This window comes from Mesoplodon bidens, assembly GCF_964165515.1.
Source record: "Mesoplodon bidens genome assembly, chromosome: X".
NCBI lineage: Eukaryota > Metazoa > Chordata > Mammalia > Artiodactyla > Ziphiidae > Mesoplodon > Mesoplodon bidens.
In genome coordinates, this window is record NC_138163.1 from 124,458,420 (window position 1) to 124,478,364 (window position 19,945).

At 41.3% G+C, this 19,945-nt stretch overlaps 2 protein-coding genes across 3 annotated transcripts in view; one reads left to right on the plus strand and one right to left on the minus strand.

The window, feature by feature from the left end:
* MAP3K15 (mitogen-activated protein kinase kinase kinase 15) overlaps positions 1 to 5,387 on the plus strand; it is a gene marked incomplete at its 5' end in the record, with an annotated part of 161,540 nt that extends 156,153 nt beyond the window's left edge. Inside the window, 6 exon segments of the mRNA XM_081223135.1 lie at positions 612 to 679; positions 681 to 725; positions 808 to 884; positions 1,500 to 1,759; positions 2,951 to 3,035; positions 5,337 to 5,387. Of these exon segments, the coding sequence (XP_081079261.1) occupies positions 612 to 679; positions 681 to 725; positions 808 to 884; positions 1,500 to 1,587 (278 nt within the window). The 3' untranslated portion in view covers positions 1,588 to 1,759; positions 2,951 to 3,035; positions 5,337 to 5,387.
* Positions 3,074 to 19,945, minus strand: part of PDHA1 (pyruvate dehydrogenase E1 subunit alpha 1) — a 42,789-nt gene continuing 25,917 nt past the window's right edge. For both annotated transcript variants that reach the window (XM_081222851.1, XM_081222850.1), the window contains 10 exons: positions 13,316 to 13,375; positions 11,832 to 12,005; positions 10,913 to 11,039; positions 10,136 to 10,227; positions 9,214 to 9,306; positions 8,217 to 8,372; positions 7,696 to 7,767; positions 5,397 to 5,464; positions 4,118 to 4,226; positions 3,074 to 3,636 (listed from right to left, as the gene is read on the minus strand). In XM_081222851.1, the coding sequence (XP_081078977.1) occupies positions 3,472 to 3,636; positions 4,118 to 4,226; positions 5,397 to 5,464; positions 7,696 to 7,767; positions 8,217 to 8,372; positions 9,214 to 9,306; positions 10,136 to 10,227; positions 10,913 to 11,039; positions 11,832 to 12,005; positions 13,316 to 13,375 (1,116 nt within the window). In that variant the 3' untranslated portion in view covers positions 3,074 to 3,471. The remainder of the gene's footprint in view (positions 3,637 to 4,117; positions 4,227 to 5,396; positions 5,465 to 7,695; positions 7,768 to 8,216; positions 8,373 to 9,213; positions 9,307 to 10,135; positions 10,228 to 10,912; positions 11,040 to 11,831; positions 12,006 to 13,315; positions 13,376 to 19,945) is intronic.

Sequence of the window (19,945 nt, forward strand, 5' to 3'; positions counted from 1 at the left end):
ATATTAAAGGCAAAACTACAGGGACAGAAAATAGAACGGGGGGGGACTGATGATAAAAGGCCACGAGAATGTTCTGGCATGATAGAAATCTCTCTATCTTGATTGTGGTGGTGGCTACGTGACTCTGCGTGTCAAAGTTTTTAGCACTGCATACCTAAAAAGGGTGGTTTACGGCATAAATTATACCTCAGTCAACCAGCCTTATGCATTTGGTGCCCAGAAGGGCTACAGCTGCCTCTTGGAATGTGGAATGGATAAGCTGTGAGGCCAAATCTCATAAAACCTATTTCCTCATTTGAATTCCAGTGCAGTTAGGGATATGATTCCTTAGAAAAGGCATTTTAAAGATGGGAATACACATTTAAAGTAGGAGGTAATTAGTTTGAAGTTTGATATATTAAAGGTATCACAGGTAAGGAACATTTTTAATCTCTGGAAAGTGACTCCAAGGACTATGGACTGTTGCACAGTGTGTAGCAGAGCAGCTGAGCCAGGTTTAATCCAGTTCCCTTTCACGTCACATTCTGGAATACTTTATTTCATCCAACTTGTTACTTGAAGAGTTTTGCTGTTACACATCAGTATACAACATAAATTTCTAATCATTACAGAGAATACAGAGAACTCAGCGTCCCCTCCTCAGTCTTATGGGCAGAGAACAGATAAAGAGCTTGTCGACTGGTTGGTTGCAACTGCAAGGAGCAGACACGAAAACACTTGAAAAGGTAAACTTACAACCCAACACACCATTCCTGTGCTATCATTACAGAGCTGCTTAGCTCTTAATGTATTTGATCTTTGTTTCAGATTCTTGAAGAAGGTTATACACTTTCTGATATTCTTAATGATATCACTAAGGAAGACCTAAGGTACCTCAGACTACGGTAAGAATAGCCTCAAAACACTCTGTGGAACAGAAAATGACTTTTTTGGTGTAATTAGGCTTTTAAGTAAAGCAGTGGAAAACAAAGTGCTGGTAACTTTCCCCCCTTCATTAGCGTTAACTCCCTTTTCTATGGCTCAGTCAGAAAAAAAACTACCAACCTCACTCCAAACTACGGAGTTTTTCAAGGTTAAAGTTGGGGAAAAGCTGAGAGGGGGCAGAAGCTAAAGGCCCAGTAGAAAAAGTCAAGAGACGGGCCTGGCTGGGAGTGGAGTGAAGAGAGAGACGAGATGCCAGTGGGCTACACCCAAACCCTTCTTTCTTTAACTTGCACCCTGCCTTCTCATCCCCATGTCATCTTAAATAGCCTGCTCTGCACAGATGCAGCAGCACTCCTGTACAATCCCTCTCAGGCCATGCCCCACTCCTGCTAAGGCAACATATTCCTATTTTAGTCAAGTTTTCAAGTTAGGGACTGCAGTTTTAAGACTAGACAAGTCTGGAAGGATATACTATAGCTTTTGCCATAAGGGCTCCTAAAGAAGTATTCTGCCGTGTTGCTTTGAAGTTGTCTTCTCTTACGACTCTCTAAAGAAGACTCCTGTTTGTTTCGTAGTGCTGGTCTCCTCTGCAGGCTCTGGACTGCAGTCCCCCAGTACAGAAGACAGGCTCAGGGGGCCCCGGCAACCCAAGATGAGGCTTAATCAATCAGCTAAGCCAGGGGACGGAGGGAGCAAAGAGCTGACAACATACACACGAATTCTGCTGCACTTACACAAGGGAAACACCACTCGTTCAATGAACAATTTAAGAAATTGAAGTTCTGAAGAATTACGGAAAAAATTTTAACCTTTTATTCACCAACATGTTTTCAAGGTGAGTAGAACTTGTATGTATTGTGAAAACAGTGATTGTAAAAACCGGGTCTTGACATCCCAGAGTATTAGGGAATCCTTAAAAATGAGTTTTTTTCTTTTTGGGCGGTACGCAGGCCTCTCACGTTGTTGTGGCCTCTCCCGTTGCGGAGCACAGGCTCCGTGGCCATGGCTCACAGGCCCAGCCGCTCCGCGGCATGTGGGACCTTCCTGGACCGGAGCATGAACCCGTGTCCCCTGCATCGGCAGGCGGACTCTCAACCATAGCACCACCAGGGAAGCCCTTAAAAATGAACTTTAATTTATGGAAAGGTGAAACAACAGGTGTTGAAAGTAACAAAAAGGCTGGGAATCACTGTTTTAGATTATACATTCCATACATTACTATTAACTGGAATTGCACTTAAAATTCAAAAAGAGACATGTACCAAAATGCTCACTGCAGCTCCATTCACAATAGCCCAGAGATGGAAACAACCTAAGTGTCCATCATCGGATGAATGGATAAAGAAGATGTGGCACATATATACAATGGAATATTACTCAGCCATAAAAAGAAACGAAACTGAGCTATTTGTAATGAGGTGGATAGACCTAGAGTCTGTCATACAGAGTGAAGTAACTCAGAAAGAGAAAGACAAATACCGTATGCTAACACATATATATATGGAATTGAAGGAAAAAAATGTCATGAAGAACCTAGGGGTAAAACGGGAATAAAGACACAGACCGACTTGAGGATATGGGGAGGGGGGAAGGGTAAGCTGGGACAAAGCGAGAGAGAGGCATGGACATATATACACTACCAAACGTAAGGTAGATAGCTAGTGGGAAGCAGCTGCATAGCACAGGGAGATGAGCTCGGTGCTTTGTGACCGCCTGGAGGGTGGGAGGGAGGGAGACGCAAGAAGGAAGGGATGGGGGAACAGATGTATACGTATGACTGATTCACTTCATTATAACGCAGAAACTAATTTTTAAAAAAAAGATAAAATTGATAAGAATATGCCTTGTATTTAATGTTTGATATGAATGTAAATAGAAAACTATTAAGAAAATAGCTTCACATTTATACTGCATGTATAAATGGAGAAAACTAAGTTATTTGGCTTTAAAATGAAGTCGTCTTATTTAAAAATCGAATTGTCCCTCCACCCCTGCCTGGTTATAATAAATATTGTGTTTTATTAAGGAGAGAAGTGATGGTTCAGTGTGAACAGGCTTCAGCACCGACATGCACACGAATGGGGGCGTGTGTGCACGCTAGGGTACACCAGGTAAGCTGCTGGGCACTGGGAGGGACAGGACCATGATCTCGCCCCACAAAAAGGTGGCCGAGTTGGACAGGTATATAAGGAATTGTTTTCCTTTTAGTAACTAAGAAAGTATTTGTTAAACTAGTATACAACTAAACCAAATAGAACTATTTTAAAGAAGTAATTTGAAGGAGGGTTAAGCAAACTCTTATTACCTATTTTCAACCTACGTAACTAAATAACCTTTATAAGATCCATACTATCCTTAAGCTGTAACATTAAAACACATTATATCTTTTAATGCAACACTGTACAAACCACATGCAATTACACTATCTATCTATCTAAATCTACACTTTCTTTCTATGGGTTTTCTTCCTCCTTAACACAGTTGAGAACCCAAAGCATTCCTTACAGTTGCTGCCGAATAGCCCACTGAAGGTGTAACCACCTCGCATTAGCTGATGGACTTAAACTTGATCCACTGGTTTGCACCCCGGACTTCAGAAGGCGGATCGCTGCAGTAGATGTGATCGCCGAGTTCTTCCAAAGGTGGTTCAGGATCAGCTGTAGCAAACTGGGCAGCATCCTCAGTTTCTTTCCTCACTTCAACATCAATTTCCTAAAAATCAATCAGATTACAGTTCAAGAGATGTTTTGAATAGACAGCAGCTTAGGTACCAACTTGTTCTACTGGGAACCTGTTGCTAGTTGTTAACTCTTCTACTAGTACTGGAAGTATACCTATCATTATTGAAAATGTCATTTTAAAAATGACACAACGATCCACGAAGGAGGATTCTGGAGGACAGATACCAACATTTAAGACATATACCCTGGCGAGGGAACATTTATGAATTAAAAATCTACAGTATATTTTTAGGAAAGAAGAACTGTGATGGTGGAGTTTAATGTCCCCTGAAAAATATTGCATTGGCCAAAAAGTTCGTTCGGGCATGGCCAAACCAATACAGTATGTACTTTCCCATTTACTTACCTAGTTTATTACCTAGGAGTGGCAGCTTCTTGTGTAGAGAAAAACTGCTCAAAAAGGAGAGCCAACCTTCAAAGGCAGACTTTTAAACCATCAAGAGTCACTGTACCTTTAGTTCTTCAACACTGGCAAGATTGCTGTTCACCATCCTATCCTTGAGAAGCATGATAGGGTCACTCTTACTTCTAACTTCCTGAATTTCTTCTCGTGTACGGTAACTAGAGGGAGGGAAACAGAGTTACAAGTAGATAAGAACAGTGCCGGCGCAGCAAAGACAGCCTGGGAAACACAGCAGTCTGTTTCTGAGATAAAGGAGCACATCAGTACTTATGTCACCGTAGGAAGGGCAGAATTACATACTTTCAAAATACAAGAACTCATCCTACCATTCTGTAAGGAAGAGCTGCTCTGTCTTTATAGAAAACTCTACAATGGCAATTCACCTGGCTTCTCTGGCATTCTGACAACAGGGGCCAAGTTTCTATTTGCTGCTTTGATCTAGAGGTAGGGCATGAAGGTAGTGGTGGAGGCAGGGGAGATGGTTTTCTGTGGTGACAGCTCTAACCTTTGAGGCAGCAGAAGGCTAAGCACGGAAAAAATGTGCCTTTTGCCTTTCTCCCTTAAGACCACAGAGCAGTGTGGCTGGCAAAAACCTGGAGAGGTGGTTTTCCGATTCTTGATTGTACAATTGACCCTTGCCCTACAGCATTTGAAATAACACTAAAAGCAAGGAAAGGCTCTACCATGTTTTTAAGAACAGAATTACACCAAGTGCTTTCTTCCATGTAAGTTGCTCTTCATAACATTTTCCCTTAGACCTTCATTCTACACTCAAAGACTTATTACGACTTACTTTCACTAAATCTACTCTTAATTATGCCACACTCCGGGACTGCAGCATTACCTGCCAGCGTTACCAGGTGACAAAACTCCTTTTTTTTTTTTGACTGATTTATTTCAACATATGGAATATCCCATGTGCTACTACTTGGTCTTGCTCCATACCAGCCAGAAGAGGAATATGCCATGAGAGAACCTGGGGTAATGCCTACAAAAGGTAAATGCCCCCAAGTATATACTACTCTACCATCAGTCCTGTATTATGCAACAATTCCTCTCTGCAGTTGTTTTCTTCTTGGTGCTCATGCTAACTAGCATGTACACACACTAGATAACTAGGAATTTTCAGAATGCTTTCTATATTGGAACCAATTTATTGGAAGACATGGCTTACAGGCTCAGACTAACTACTAAATCAATGCATGAGGCCAACTGGTGTCTGGCTTCAAAAGCAAACAAACACTGAAATGCTTTGCTTTTTCATCCAGGTAGCACCATTCAAAGCCCATCCACTAAGGACACCACACTCAGTTTTCCCATGACCATACCTGACTCCAGGATCACTCATGCTGTGTCCATGGTAACGGTAAGTCTGCAGCTCCATCAGTATGGGCCCCTAAAAGAGAACCCAGTGGAGGTTAGGTGAAACAACGGCCACAGCCTCAAAGGTACGTCCTTTCAGGATCAAATACCTTCATCAGATCTGAGTTGTTAAGAATTTCTTCTTAGTTGACTATCTCTTCTCATTTCTATTACCTATTTATTGCATGTTTCATCCTCCTTATTTTTAACAGGTACTTATTAATAAAAGCCACCCCCCGCAGCATATTTTGAATCAAAAAGGCGGACAATTCTTTATGTAATGTGACTGGGTTCTATTTCACCAGAATTGCATTTGATATATAATTCTTTAAGCACAGCATAGATTTAATGAAGAAAAGCCTAATCTTCAGGGTCAATATGCTAGTCTTTCCACCCACCCCCACCACCACCACCCCCAGTCACAGGAGAAATCATCTATAAGCATTCTGCTCAAGGCTAGAGAAAAACATTAACATAAACCTTAACAACATAAGATGAAAAGCAAACCTCTAGTCCTCTCGTCCTTCTCCACTTCCCAGCACACATGAAGAGAGGCTGGATAGGTGAATTTCTACGACACCCATTTCATGCAGTGTTTCGAAGGGGACAGCGACCAATCCTGCTTGACAGAGATGTGGCTAGTGTGTAACAAAGGGGGCAGGTGCTGATCCTGTGACTCGGAGAGCCCGGCTACCACGAGGTAGCTTGCTCAGGCTACACCAGCCCTCTTTTATTTTTTTTTGCGGTACGCGGGCCTCTCACCGTTGTGGCCTCTCCCGTTGCAGAGCACAGCCTCTGGATGCGCAGGCTCAGTGGCCATGGCACACGGGCTTAGTCGCTCAGCGTCATGTGGGATCTTCCCACACCAGGGCACGAACCCGTGTCCCCTGCATCGGACTCTCAACCACTGCGCCACCAGGGAAGCCCCAGCCCCCTTTTACAAGACAACTTTGAACAGAGGGGATGGGGTGGATCTAGGAGCCTTGGGCAGTTTGGTGTAGTAGTTAAAAGAGGGCGGGGGGTGGAATCCAAGTGCTTGGGTTTCAGTTCTGGCTGTACTGTATAGTAGCTACATACCTCAGTTTCCTCATCTACAAAACAGTAATTAACCCAGCTCAGAGTTGCGCCGATTAAAAAAAGGTAATACCTAAGTGCTTAGCACATTGTCTGACAGATCATCTCTCAATAACTGTCACCTATTGATTGTTCATCATCCCGTAGCCATTTGGAAGCACGGCTGGTTAGGCTAAGGGGATGGTGATTTTAAAGGGGTTTTTCCAGACCCTCCCCTAATTCCAAGATCAGGCTTTGGTCAGGCTGAGAAAGTCAACACAGTACAAACTACTGATCCTGTTTCCACATACTGTTGGACGCCACATATTCTTTCAGGAACTGGGAGAGAGGGGGATGATACCCACCACCCAGGGCATGGACCCCTAGTCTCAGAGTCCTGATACAGACCACTGAAACCAACCTGCCATCTCAGTCATCTCATTTTTTTCTTGTTCAACCGTTCTACAGCTCCCTCCCCTCTTCATTCACCCTCTCTTCCATTTTCATCCCTGCCAGCCAAATCTTATTTGCACTACTGCCCAAACACGTACGTGGGGGAAGTCACTGAAAGGTACCTCAGGGGCCTGCTTTCTGGGCTGTGGAACACTGATTTAGGGAGAAGAACATCTTTCCACCAGCTCAGGTGGCATGTAAGCCTCTTTTTAGGCCAATCTCACTGTTCCCTTCTCCCTCCACTGCTATAAATGGAAGGGTCAAGATTCTTAGGACTGAAACACCAAGACTAAGACTACATAATTTAAACATATTATTTAATTTATAGAAGACAAACTTATACTGGATTCCTATTTTGCAAAGTTCTGTGCAGGGCACTGCAGGAGTCCCCAGTCTGTTCACTCAAGGGGCTTATGATTGATGGGGTGGTGGGAGTTAGAAGCACATAATTAACCAAACCAAAAGGCAAAACAGATTGTCACAATGAAGACAGAGGCAGAATGCTGAGGGAGCACTAGAAGGAAAGATTTACCCCAAATGGGGCTAACATGGAATGTTTCCCAAGACGGGAGCTATCAAGACCATGTTATTTACGAAGGGACCCGATTTGCTTAACTGGACCCTGCTTCTATCTTTTACACCTCAATTAGCAGCTACTGCTAAATTGCTACAACAGACACAGGGGGCATTCTTTTAACTTTAAGACAGATAAATGTCATTAGAAATCTCCAGCCTAGAGGCCTACAAGAAAAATCTTACCTTTCCAGATCTACAATAGGCAGCTGCAAATCTTGTGGCCTCCCGGACACACAGGATATCCATTCCATCTACCTGTTAATAAAATGGGAAAGATTAAACACAACACTGTAAATTAACTATACTTCAATAAATTTTTTTTTCTTTCTTTTGCAGTACACGGGCCTCTCCCGCTGCGGAGCGCAGGCTCCGGACGCACAGGCTCAGCAGCCTTGGCTCACGGGCGCAGCCGCTTCGCGGCATGTGGGATCTTCCCGGACTGGGGCACGAACCTGTGTCCCCTGCATCGGCAGGCGGGCTCTCAACCACTGCACCACCAGGGAAGCCCTCAATAAAATTTTAAAAATAAAAAGGGGCAGAGCATAAATCCAACTGCCCAAAACCATTTTCATCTTACATGACCTGTTCATCCACTAAGAAAACAGAACTCTTTGATCTCTCTGAGATTTTCAAGGGCAGTTGACAGAGTGCCCAGGCATCAGGCCCTGAGGGTGTAGCTCCAGCTCTACAACAGGTGTCCTTACCCTCAGCCCAGGAATGAAGTCGCCTCTCTTGTAGTAATCAGTGCTGGCTGCTGCTCTCTCCACAGATGTTCCCATCCCATAGCGGTTATTCTCACAGATGAAAATACAAGGCAATTTCCACAAAGCCGCCATATTGTAAGCTTCGAATATCTGACCCTGGAAGTATGTATAAAAGTTCACGTGGTTTCATTTTGCTGTTTTCCTCTAGACTTCATCATCCACAACAGCTACTGCTCTACCCAGCAGAGAAAGCTTTCATAGGATGAAACGCCTCACCCACAACTAAGCTTCTGAAGCAAAGGAGTGTGTGCACTTGGGGTGGGGGGGGGGCACGGCGCAGCAAACCCATCACCTCTTTTGCCGCTAAGGAAGTGACAAACCAAGTACTACTACTTGCTTCTGTAGGGCCAAGGCAGCAGCGGAGAATACAATGGGAAAAGATCGACATGGAAGAATGTACTACAGCTGCCTAGTTTTGTGCTTCATTATAAATTCTATGAGACCCTCTGGATAACCAGAGTGAACCAGTGTCTGAGAATCAGCATCCAGAGCAGGGCCTCGCAGGGTGTCAGCCACGGACTGGTGATTACTCAGACCATGAGAGAAGAGCAAAAAGAGTCAGGGCTCAGAAACTATGAGGGGTCTGACAGTGCCTTGGCATTCAGGAGAATGAATCTGTACATTACAGTACTGGTTTAAGAACTGGTTTGCCAAGGATTAAAATGTACATGAGTCCTTCCCCACAGAGTCTGGAGCACTGAGGTAGGGCAAAGGTGAGCGTACTCTGAGGAGTACACCTATATACAGTGCTCATGAAACAATGCCAGGAGGTAAACCTCTAATGTGGCCACAAAACCAAATTTTAGCTTGCCATGTAAATGGCCTTTTTAACTAGTAAGCAATATACTACACTTCGCCACAAACTGAACTATGAATGTTCAACACTTTGGACATAAAACTACAATCATTATTGGCAAGTTAAGAGACACATACTCACCTGATTAGCAGCGCCATCACCATACAAAGTCAAACAGATTTCATCTTTTCCGTTATACTTACAGGCCAGAGCAATCCCAGCTCCCAGGGGCACCTAGTATTAAGTAAGGACAACCAAGAAAGGAACCACAGATTTCTGTGAGGGAAGAAGTTAATGCTCTGAATGTTAACTCTGACCAGAATGTGAGACAGAAATGACACTGTCCCTACCCCAACCCTGTCTCTGCTCTTACCCTACCCCCAATATTATAAACAAACTGGCAAAGTAACACAAATAACAACTACTATCGTATTCTACGTCAACCATTTAGCAATAACATTTATGCATTCAGAGATTCAACTGCTAATCCTAAAAGGCCAAAAAAAGAAACCAAGGATTAAAAAAAATACCAAAAACAAACAAAATAACCCAGATGCTAGAACCTTAATATATTAGAAAGTAAACCGAACAATCTAGATATGATCTTCTACTGTTACTTGTTCATTATCTACTAACTGATGAGAACAAGGAGGACGGCCTAACCACAGAAGCTGGCTTTAGATTCAAACTAGGCCCTTAAGATCCTGACCACCTGCTTCTCCTGGCCTGGTACCAGTGCCAGCACTGTCTACAGCAGGGAGAGAGGTGTGCCCAAGAGGATGTGACAAAGCAATTAAATATCAATTAAACAGCAAAGGTATAGTTCTACTGCTAGAGGCTCTTGCTTACTTATAACAAATACCTAACAGGAAACATTTTAAATCACTGTCCAAATCTATTAAATGATCACATGATAGAGTATGAAGCAAGAGGTCATTTAAAGCACACCGTGCCCCCCAAGTACTGAAGTACTTCAGAGGGAAGTTCTCTGGGGTACAAAATATTGCACAGATGTGGGCCAGGGCCAAATCCAGAAAATCATACAATCCTAGTCCTCAACTACCTGAGCTCCCACGATGCCATTGCCCCCGTAGAAGTTCTTGGCATACATATGCATTGATCCTCCTTTTCCTTTAGCACAACCTCCTCTTCGTCCTAGAAGTGGCAGCACACAAACATGACACATCAAAAACCAAATATATAAAACAAAAACACACCCTGAGTATTTACGTAGAGGCTCAACCATTAGTACTCAGAAACCGATTCAACTACATAAGCACCTGTCCCTCTATGCAAATATATAGACAAGTCCTCCCTGTCTCCTGGCCCTTTTATAATGAAGGTCAGACCAGTCCCATGTCCTTGACCTTTCCAACTTTTTCAGCTCTCTAATCACTGAGTTTTCTTCAGATGTTAGTATGGTACCCTAGACTTTTTTTTTGTCCAGTTACAAACACTTGATTTCTCCTACACTGGTATAAGATTCAAGGGGGACAAAGGGACTGTTGAGAAGATTCCTAGAATTTAATTTCTACCCAATGAAATACTTATAGTCAATTTACTTTCTCTGCTACATTTCTATTGGCATGCTTGAGTGATAAACACTATTCTGATTTTATAGAGATGACCTTTTACCTGAGAGGCCAGATAACCTCAAAAATGGTCAGTTTACCCAAAAGCACAGTAGAGGTACCAGAGCACCAAAAGGGAGAGGTTTTTTTGGTTTCAGCTTTTTTTTTTGTAACCCTCAAAAAGGTTTCAGTGTTAACTTATAAACAGTTAGCATCTTAATAGGTGATCTGAAAACTTAATTTCCCCTTTTTGTAAATTAATAGCAAACCTGTAAGCTCTGCGAGAATTGCTCGGACAGAAAGCCCACGAGTAAATGTAAAGCCATGAGCCCGATACGCTGTGATCAGATGGTCTGTGGGGTTTATGCCGGCCTCCAGGCCCACACAACAAGCTTCCTGCATTCAAGGAAGAAGCGGCAGTGAGTCAGTACAGTACACATCTCTAGTTAAAAGGTTCCCTAGACTATTATGAAACACTTGGTCCAGTAGAGCTCTTCATTAATAACAAGTACCTCTATTTTTCACCAGAAACAGAGTAGAGGGTAAGGCCCAAGCCAGAGCCATAAACTGGCAATCCACAGATACGTTGTCTCTTTTAAGCCTGTATGGTGATTTGTAAAAATCCTGAATCAAATGTGAACATTAAAATATTGGGGAATTTCACATGAAAATGGAGACGTCTGTCTTCTCTCGAAGACATCAGCAACAGGAAGCATTAGCCCCATATTTCCACATGGCACCAACTGGCTGGACGACCAGCCGGTTATGACTACCCCTGCGGGTGGGGCCTGTCTGCTCCACTTCACCACTAGTCCCTGTCACCATTCTCGATTCTTCATACAGCTGGCAGCCTTCACTCACGTATTCTACCTAACTGGTCCCTGGTAGGCATCTGATTTTGTAAACCTTGGCCTAAACCTACAAAACAAAAAACAAAACAAAAACCCTTCCCCCAAAAGTATACTCAGTACAGGTGATCATAATGCTGTAATGGCACAGGAAGTCAGCAATATGATACATGAGTAAATTCTTTAGCATAAGCTTCCTAGCAGGTCTCAGCATTCTCATTTTTATTCTAAAATACCAGCCTCAAATCCTTCAGGCAGATAAAGCAGGGTAAAAGCCAATAAACACACACCATACTTCAATTCCTAAGTAACACAGTTTGATTACAAAACTACCACCCACCTGACCATCACACAGGTGACAGAAACCACGAATAATTTTCTGTTTATATAGCTGATCTGCTTTTAACTCCATTCGACGAACAGTCTGCATCATTCTGTAGTATTTGAGCCCATCCTCCCTGGTGAGCACCGTAGTGACAGGAGGGCCCTCTTCCAGCCGGTGAAGATCACATTTCTGAAATGGAATCAGACAGTTATCTCTCAGTCACTACAATGTAAACACAGCCAACCCATTCTAAGATCTAACTCGAAATATTTAAATCGAAAACCAGCAAATACTGAACTTGAAAACCAGCACACGAGCACATCAGAAATGCTGCATACTGACTGCTGGTGGGAATGTGAATTGGTACAGCCACTATGGAGAACAGTATGGAGGTTCCTTAAAAAACTAAAAATACAACTACCATATGATCCAGCAATCCCACTACTAGGCATATACCCTGAGAAAACCATAATTCAAAAAGAGACATGTACCAAAATGTTCATTGCAGCTCTATTCACAATAGCCCGGAGCTGGAAACAACCTAAGTGTCCATCATCGGATGAATGGATAAAGAAGATGTGGCACATATATACAATGGAATATTACTCAGCCATAAAAAGAAACGAAACTGAGCTATTTGTAATGAGGTGGATAGACCTAGAGTCTGTCATACACAGTGAAGTAAGTCAGAAAGAGAAAGACAAATACCGTATGCTAACACATATATATGGAATTAAAAAAAAAATGTCATGAAGAACCTAGGGGTAAAACGGGAATAAAGACACAGACCTACTTGAGAATGGACCTGAGGATATGGGGAGGGGGAAGGGTAAGCTGTGACAAAGCAAAAGAGAGGCATGGACATATATACACTACCAAACGTAAGGTAGATAGATAGTGGGAAGCAGCCGCAGAGCACAGGGAGATCAGCTCGGTGCTTTGTGACCGTCTGGAGGGGTGGGATGGGGAGGGTGGGAGGGAGGGAGATGCATGAGGGAAGGGATGTGGGAACAGATGTATATGTATGACTGATTCACTTTGTTATAAAGCAGAAACTAATAAAAAAAAATGCTGCATACTGCTTCTGATTCCTTCATAAAACTCACCATGCAATGAGATGGGGTTTTGGAGGAAGGAAATCTTTCTAAGATGACTTTCACCGAAAGCCCCTAGAAGTCAACTGAGTTATAGGTTGAAAGACAAACTTTCAAAGAAGCATTCTAAGAATCTTCTTATTCAAACATGTTACCAAATCACATTTTAAGTCTTGGAGTAGTTCTTTAATTTTTTTAGCTTCCTCTCCTCCAAACTACCAAAAACCTGCTACATAAACAGAGTAAATTCTAATTTTGGCTAACTTCTCTGAATCTTCGATTCTAGAACATTTGGAATAAAATGGTGAAAAGCATGAATATCAAAATGCTCTACTGCAAAGGTAAAACGATATATCAAAGTGTACCTGTGGAAAAAAATTTAACACGAAGCAAAACACCTCTTACCTTAATTTCAAATGTAGCATCATTTGCAAAATTACGGGATGCCACCAGCACGCTGCTTGCCTTGGAAAATCAAAATATACAAGTATATTAGTGCTTTTTATTGTCGGTTATTTTGAGTTATTATTCTTATTAATCAGTTATCAGGATGCAGTCCTAGAACTCTAAGAGCCCTAACACATTCATGGGCTTATCTTCCATTCTGTTCACTGTGTTGGGATCTTGTCCTCCAAAATGAATCCATGCTTTGGCCAATGAAACATGACTGTACCCCCATCTAAAGGCAAACTGCAGAAACCCGTCTATTTAGTCCCTTTGTTTTCAAAGAAATTACAGTGAAAAGATAATGAAGTTAATGGCCAAACTGAAGAGACTAGATAACCTGTGGGGTATGTTTATGCTATTCTTAGTCATAACCACGTACGTTGAGCAAGCTACTGCTTTACTTTCAGAATTATTCTTCAAAGAAAACTAGGATTCAACTCCTATTTCAGGCAGTTCACTTCTCTATGAAACGGTACTATAAGAAAAATATTTTAAACTACACAAAGCATGAGATAGACACCTTAGTGAGAAATGTACAAAAGAAAAGATACTTAGCACCCCCTGACTTAAAAAAACAAAAGATTTGAGGGATGTTTTATGATTTGAACAGCACCAGAAGGAAGATGTTCTCTACAACTCCCTTTTTTTTTTTTTTTAAATAATAAATGCTTCTCAAGAGGGCAGACAGCAGAAGCAAGAACAACTACAATCCTGCAGCCTGTGGAACAAAAACCACATTCACAGAAAGACAGACAAGATGAAAAGGCAGAGGGCTATACACCAGATGAAGGAACAACATAAAACCCCAGAAAAACAACTAAATGAAGTGGAGATAGGCAACCTTCCAGAAAAAGAATTCAGAATAATGATAGTGAAGATGATCCAGGACCTCGGAAAAAGAATGGAGGCAAAGATCGAGAAGAGGCAAGAAATGTTTACCAAAGACCTAGAAGAATTAAAGAACAAACAAACAGAGATGAACAATACAATAACTGAAATGAAAACTACACTAGAAGAAATCAATAGCAGAATAACTAAGGCAGAAGAACGGATAAGTGACCTGGAAGACAGAATGGTGGAATTCATTGCTGCAGAACAGAATAAAGAAAAAAGAATGAAAAGAAATGAAGACAGCCTAAGAGAACTCTGGGACAACATTAAATGTAACAACATTCGCATTAGAGGGGTCCCAGAAGAAGAAGAGAGAGTGAAAGGACCAGAGAAAATATTTGAAGAGATTATAGTCGAAAACCTCCTTAACATGGGAAAGGAAATAGCCACCCAAGTCCAGGAAGCACAGAGAGTCTCATACAGGATAAACCCAAGGAGAAACACACCGAGACACACAGTAATCAAATTGGAAAAAATTAAACACAAAAATTATTGAAAGCAGCAAGGGAAAAACGACAAATAACATACAAGGGAACTCTCATAAGGTTAACAGCTGATTTCTCAGCAGAAACTCTACAAGCCAGAAAGGAGTGGCATGATACACTTAAAGTAATGAAAGGGAAGAACCTACAACCAAGATTACTCTACCTAGCAAGGATCTCATTCAGATTCGATGGAGAAATCAAAAGCTTTACAGACAAGCAAAAGCTAAGAGAATTCAGCACCACCAAACAAGCTCTACAACAAATGCTAAAGGAACTTCTCTAAGTGGGAAACACAAGAGAAGAAAAAGACCTACAAAAAACAAACCCAAAACAATTAAGAAAATGGTCATAGGAACATACAGATCAATAATTACCTTAAACATGAATGGAGTAAATGCTCCAACCAAAAGACACAGGCTTGCTGAATGGATACAAAAACAAGACCCATATATATGCCGTCTACAGGAGACTCACTTCACACATAGGGACACATACAGACTGAAAGTGAGGGGATGGAAAAAGATATCCCATGCAAATGGAAATCAAAAAGAAGCTGGAGTAGCAATACTCATATCAGATAAAATAGACTTTAAAATAAAGAATGTTACAAGAGACAAGAAAGGACACTACATAATGATCAAGGGATCAATCCAAGAAAAAGATATAACAATTATAAATATACACGCACCCAACATAGGAGCACCTCAATACATAAGGCAACTGCTCACAGCTATAAAAGAGGAAATCGACAGGAACACAATAATAGTGGGGGACTTTAACACCTCACACCAATGGACAGATCATCCAAAATGAAAATAAATAAGGAAACAGAAGCTTTAAATGAAACAATAAACCAGATAGATTTAATTGATATTTATAGGACATTCCATCCCAAGACAGCAGATTACATTTTCTTCTCAAGTGCACACGGAACATTCTCCAGGATAGATCACATCTTGGGTCACAAATCAAGCTTCAGTAAATTTAAGAAAATTGAAATCATATCAAGCATCTTTTCTGACCACAACGCTATGAGATTAGAAATGAATTACAGGGAAAAAAACGTAAAAAACACAAACACATGGAGGCTAAACAAGACATTACTAAATAACCAAGAGATCACTGAAGAAATCAAAGAGGAAATCTAAAAATACCTAGAGACAAATGACAATGAAAACACGGCGATCCAAAACCTATGGGATGCAGCAAAAGCAGTTCTAAAAGGGAAGTTTATAGCTATACAAGCTTACCTCAAGAAACAGGAAACATCTCAAATAATCTAACCTTACACCTAAAGGAACTAGAGAAAGAAGAACAAACAAAACCCAAAGTTAGCAGAAGGAAAGAAATCATAAAGATCAGAGCAGAAATAAATGAAATAGAGACAAAGAAAACAATAGCAAAGATCAATAAAACTAAAAGCTGGTTCTCTGAGAGGATAAACAACATTGATAAACCATTAGCCAGACTCATCAAGAAAAAGAGGGAGAGGACTCAAATCAATAAAATTAGAAATGAAAAAGGAGAAGTTACAACAGACACCGCAGAAATACAAAGCATCCTAAGAGACTACTACAAGCAACTCTATGCCAATAAAATGGACAACCTGGAAGAAATGGACAAATTCTTAGAAAGGTATAACCTTCCAAGACTGAACCAGGAAGGAATAGAAAATATGAACAGACCAATCACAAGTAATGAAATTGAAACTGTGATTAAAAATCTTCCAACAAACAAAAGTCCAGGACCAGATGGCTTTACAGGCGAATTCTATCAAACATTCAGAGAAGAGCTAACACCCATCCTTCTCACACTCTTCGAAAACATTGAGGAGGAAGGAACACTCCCAAACTCATTTTATGAGGCCACCATCACCCTGATACCAAAACCAGACAAAGATACTACAAAACAAGAAAATTACAGACCAATACCACTGATGAATATAGATGCAAAAATCCTCAACAAAATACTAGCAAACAGAATCCAACAACACATTAAAAGGATCATACACCATGATCAAGTGGGATTTATCCCAGGGATGCAAGGATTCTTCAATATATGCAAATCAATCAATGTGATACACCACATTGACAAATTGAAGAATAAAAACCATATGATCATCTCAATAGATGCAGAAAAAGCTTTTGACAAAATTCAACACCCATTTATGATAAAAATATCTCTCCAGAAAGTGGGCATAGAAGTAACCTACCTCAACATAATAAAGGCCATATACAACAAACCCCCAGCAAACATCATTCTCAATGGTGAGAAACTGAAAGCATTTCCTCTAAGATCAGGAACAAGACAAGGACGTCCACTCTCACCACTGTTATTCAACATAGTTTTGGAAGTCCTAGCCACGGCAATCAGAGAAGGAAAAGAAATAAAAGGAATACAAATTGGAAAAGAAGAAGTAAAACTGTCACTGTCTGCAGATGACATGATACTATACATAGAGAATCCTAAAGTTGCTACCAGAAAACTACTAGAGCTAATCAATGAATTTGGTAAAGTTGCAGGATACAAAATTAATGCACAGCAATCTCTTGCATTCCTATACACTAATGATGAAAAATATGAAAGAGAAATTAAGGAAACACTCCCATTTACCATTGCAACAAAAGGAAGAAAATACCTAGGAATAAACCTACCTAGGGAGACAAAAGACCTGTATGCAGAAAACTATAGGACAATGATGAAAGAAATTAAGGATGACACCAACAGATGGAGAGATATACCATGTTCTTGGATTGGAAGAATCAATATTGTGAAAATGACTATACTACCCAAAGCAATCTACAGATTCAATGCAATTCCTATCAAATTACCAATGGCATTTCTTACAGAGCTAGAATAAAAAATCTTAAAATTTGTATGGAGACACTAAAGACCCCAAACAGCCAAAGCAGTCTTGAGGGAAAAAAACGGAGCTTGAGGCATCAGACTCCCTGACTTCACACTATACTACAAAGCTACAGTAATCAAGACAATATGGTACTGGCACAAAAACAGAAACATAGATCAATGGAACAAGATAGAAAGCCCAGAGATAAACCCACGCACCTATGGTCAACTAATCTACGACAAAGGAGGCAAGGATACACAATGGAGAAAAGACAGTCTCTTCGATAAGTGGTGCTGGGAAAACTGGACTGCTACATGTAAAAGAATGAAGTCAGAACACTCCCTAACACCATACACAAAAATAAAGTCAAAATGGATTCGAGACCTAAATGTAAGACCGGACACTATAAAACTCTTAGAGGAAAACATAGGAAGAACACTCTCTGACATAAATCACAGCAAGATCTTTTTTGATCCACCTCCTACAATAATGGAAATAAAAACAAAAATAAACAAATGGGACCTAATGAAACTTCCAAGCTTTTGCACAGCCAAGAAAACCATAAACAAGACGAAAAGACAACCCTCAGAATGGGAGAAAATATTTGCAAATGAATCAACAGACAAAGGATTAATCTCCAAAATATATAAAAAGTTCATGCAGCTCAATATTAAAGAAACAAACAACCCAATCCAAAAATGGGCAGAAGACCTAAACAGACATTTCTCCAAAGAGGACATACAGATGGCCAAGAAGCACATGAAAAGCTGCTCAACATCACTAATTATTAGAGAAATGCAAATCAAAACTACAATGAGGTATCACCTCACACCACTTAGAATGGGCATCATCAGAAAATCTACAAACAACAAATGCTGGAGAGGGTGTGGAGAAAAGGGAACCCTCTTGCACTGTTGGTGGGAATGTAAATTGATACAGGCACTATGGAAAACAGTATGGAGGATCCTTAAAAAACTAAAAATAGGGCTCCCCTGGTGGCGCAGTGGTTGAGAGTCCGCCTGCCGATGCAGGGCACACGGGTTCATGCCCCGGTCCAGGAAGATCCCACATGCTGCAGAGCGGCTGGGCCCGTGAGCCATGGCCGCTGAGCCTGCGCGTCCGGAGCCTGTGCTCCGCAACGGGAGAGGCCACAACAGTGAGAGACCCACGTACAGTGCAAAAAAAAAAAAACAAAAAACTAAAAATAGAATTACCATATGATCCAGCAATCCCACTACTGGGCATATACCCAGAGGAATCCATAATTCAAAAACACACATGCACCCCAGTGTTCACTGCAGCACTATTTACAATAGCCAGGTCATGGAAGCAACCTAAATGCCCATCAACAGACGAATGGATAAAGAAGTTGTGGTACATATATACAATGGAATATTACTCAGCCATAAAAAGGAATGAAATTGGGTCATTTGTTGAGACGTGGATGGATCTAGAGACTGTCATACAGAGTGAAGTAAGTCAGAAAGAGAAAAACAAATATTGTATATTAACACATGTATGTGGAACCTAGAAAAATGGTACAGATGAACCGGTTTGCAGGGCAGAAGTTGAGACACAGATGTAGAGAACAAACGTATGAACACCAAGGGGGGAAAGCCGCAGTGGGGTGGGGATGGTGGTGTGATGAATTGGGAGATTGGGATTCACATGTATACACTGATGTGTATAAAACTGATGACTAATAAGAACCTGCTGTATTAAAAAAATAAATAAAATAAAATTCAAAAATTAAAAAAAATAAATGCTTCTCATTTATTACTGGGAAAAAACCAGATTAGCCAGCTGTTTTTTCAGTGGGTGAAATTCTGACAAAAATGCCTCTTTCTGAGGTTGATCTGTTGTTAGATCAAGCAAGGTGACCTATGTGCAACTTGGACCATTGCTTGGGCTCAAAACAGATCTCGGAGCTGGTGTCATTGACTCATGCCATTTGGTGTGCAGATTAGTGGCATCTGTGTTTTAACCTCAATTCCTATTGCTACAGAATTCCTATTCTGAGGCTTAGAAGGGCAGGCCTCTGACTGCACTGTTGCCATCTGAGTTGAGGGGGTGGGACCTGCAATGAGTTTTCAGTGAAGCTTTCTCTCTGTGCTGATGAGATTCATGCTACCTGAGTTGCCCAAAGCCATAGAGCACTTAACTGTTGGGGCTGGGGTACAAACCCAGCAAATCTGGCTCCAAGGTCTGTGTCACCTCACCTTAAGCACCTCACCCCCACGAGCTGCCTCCTCAAACCCACACGGCCGCCGAAGAGTCCCAGTGCTCCCTTCTTTTTTTTTTGGCCACGCCGCACAGCATGTGGGATCTTAGTTCCCCGACCAGGGATCAAACCTGCGCCCCCTG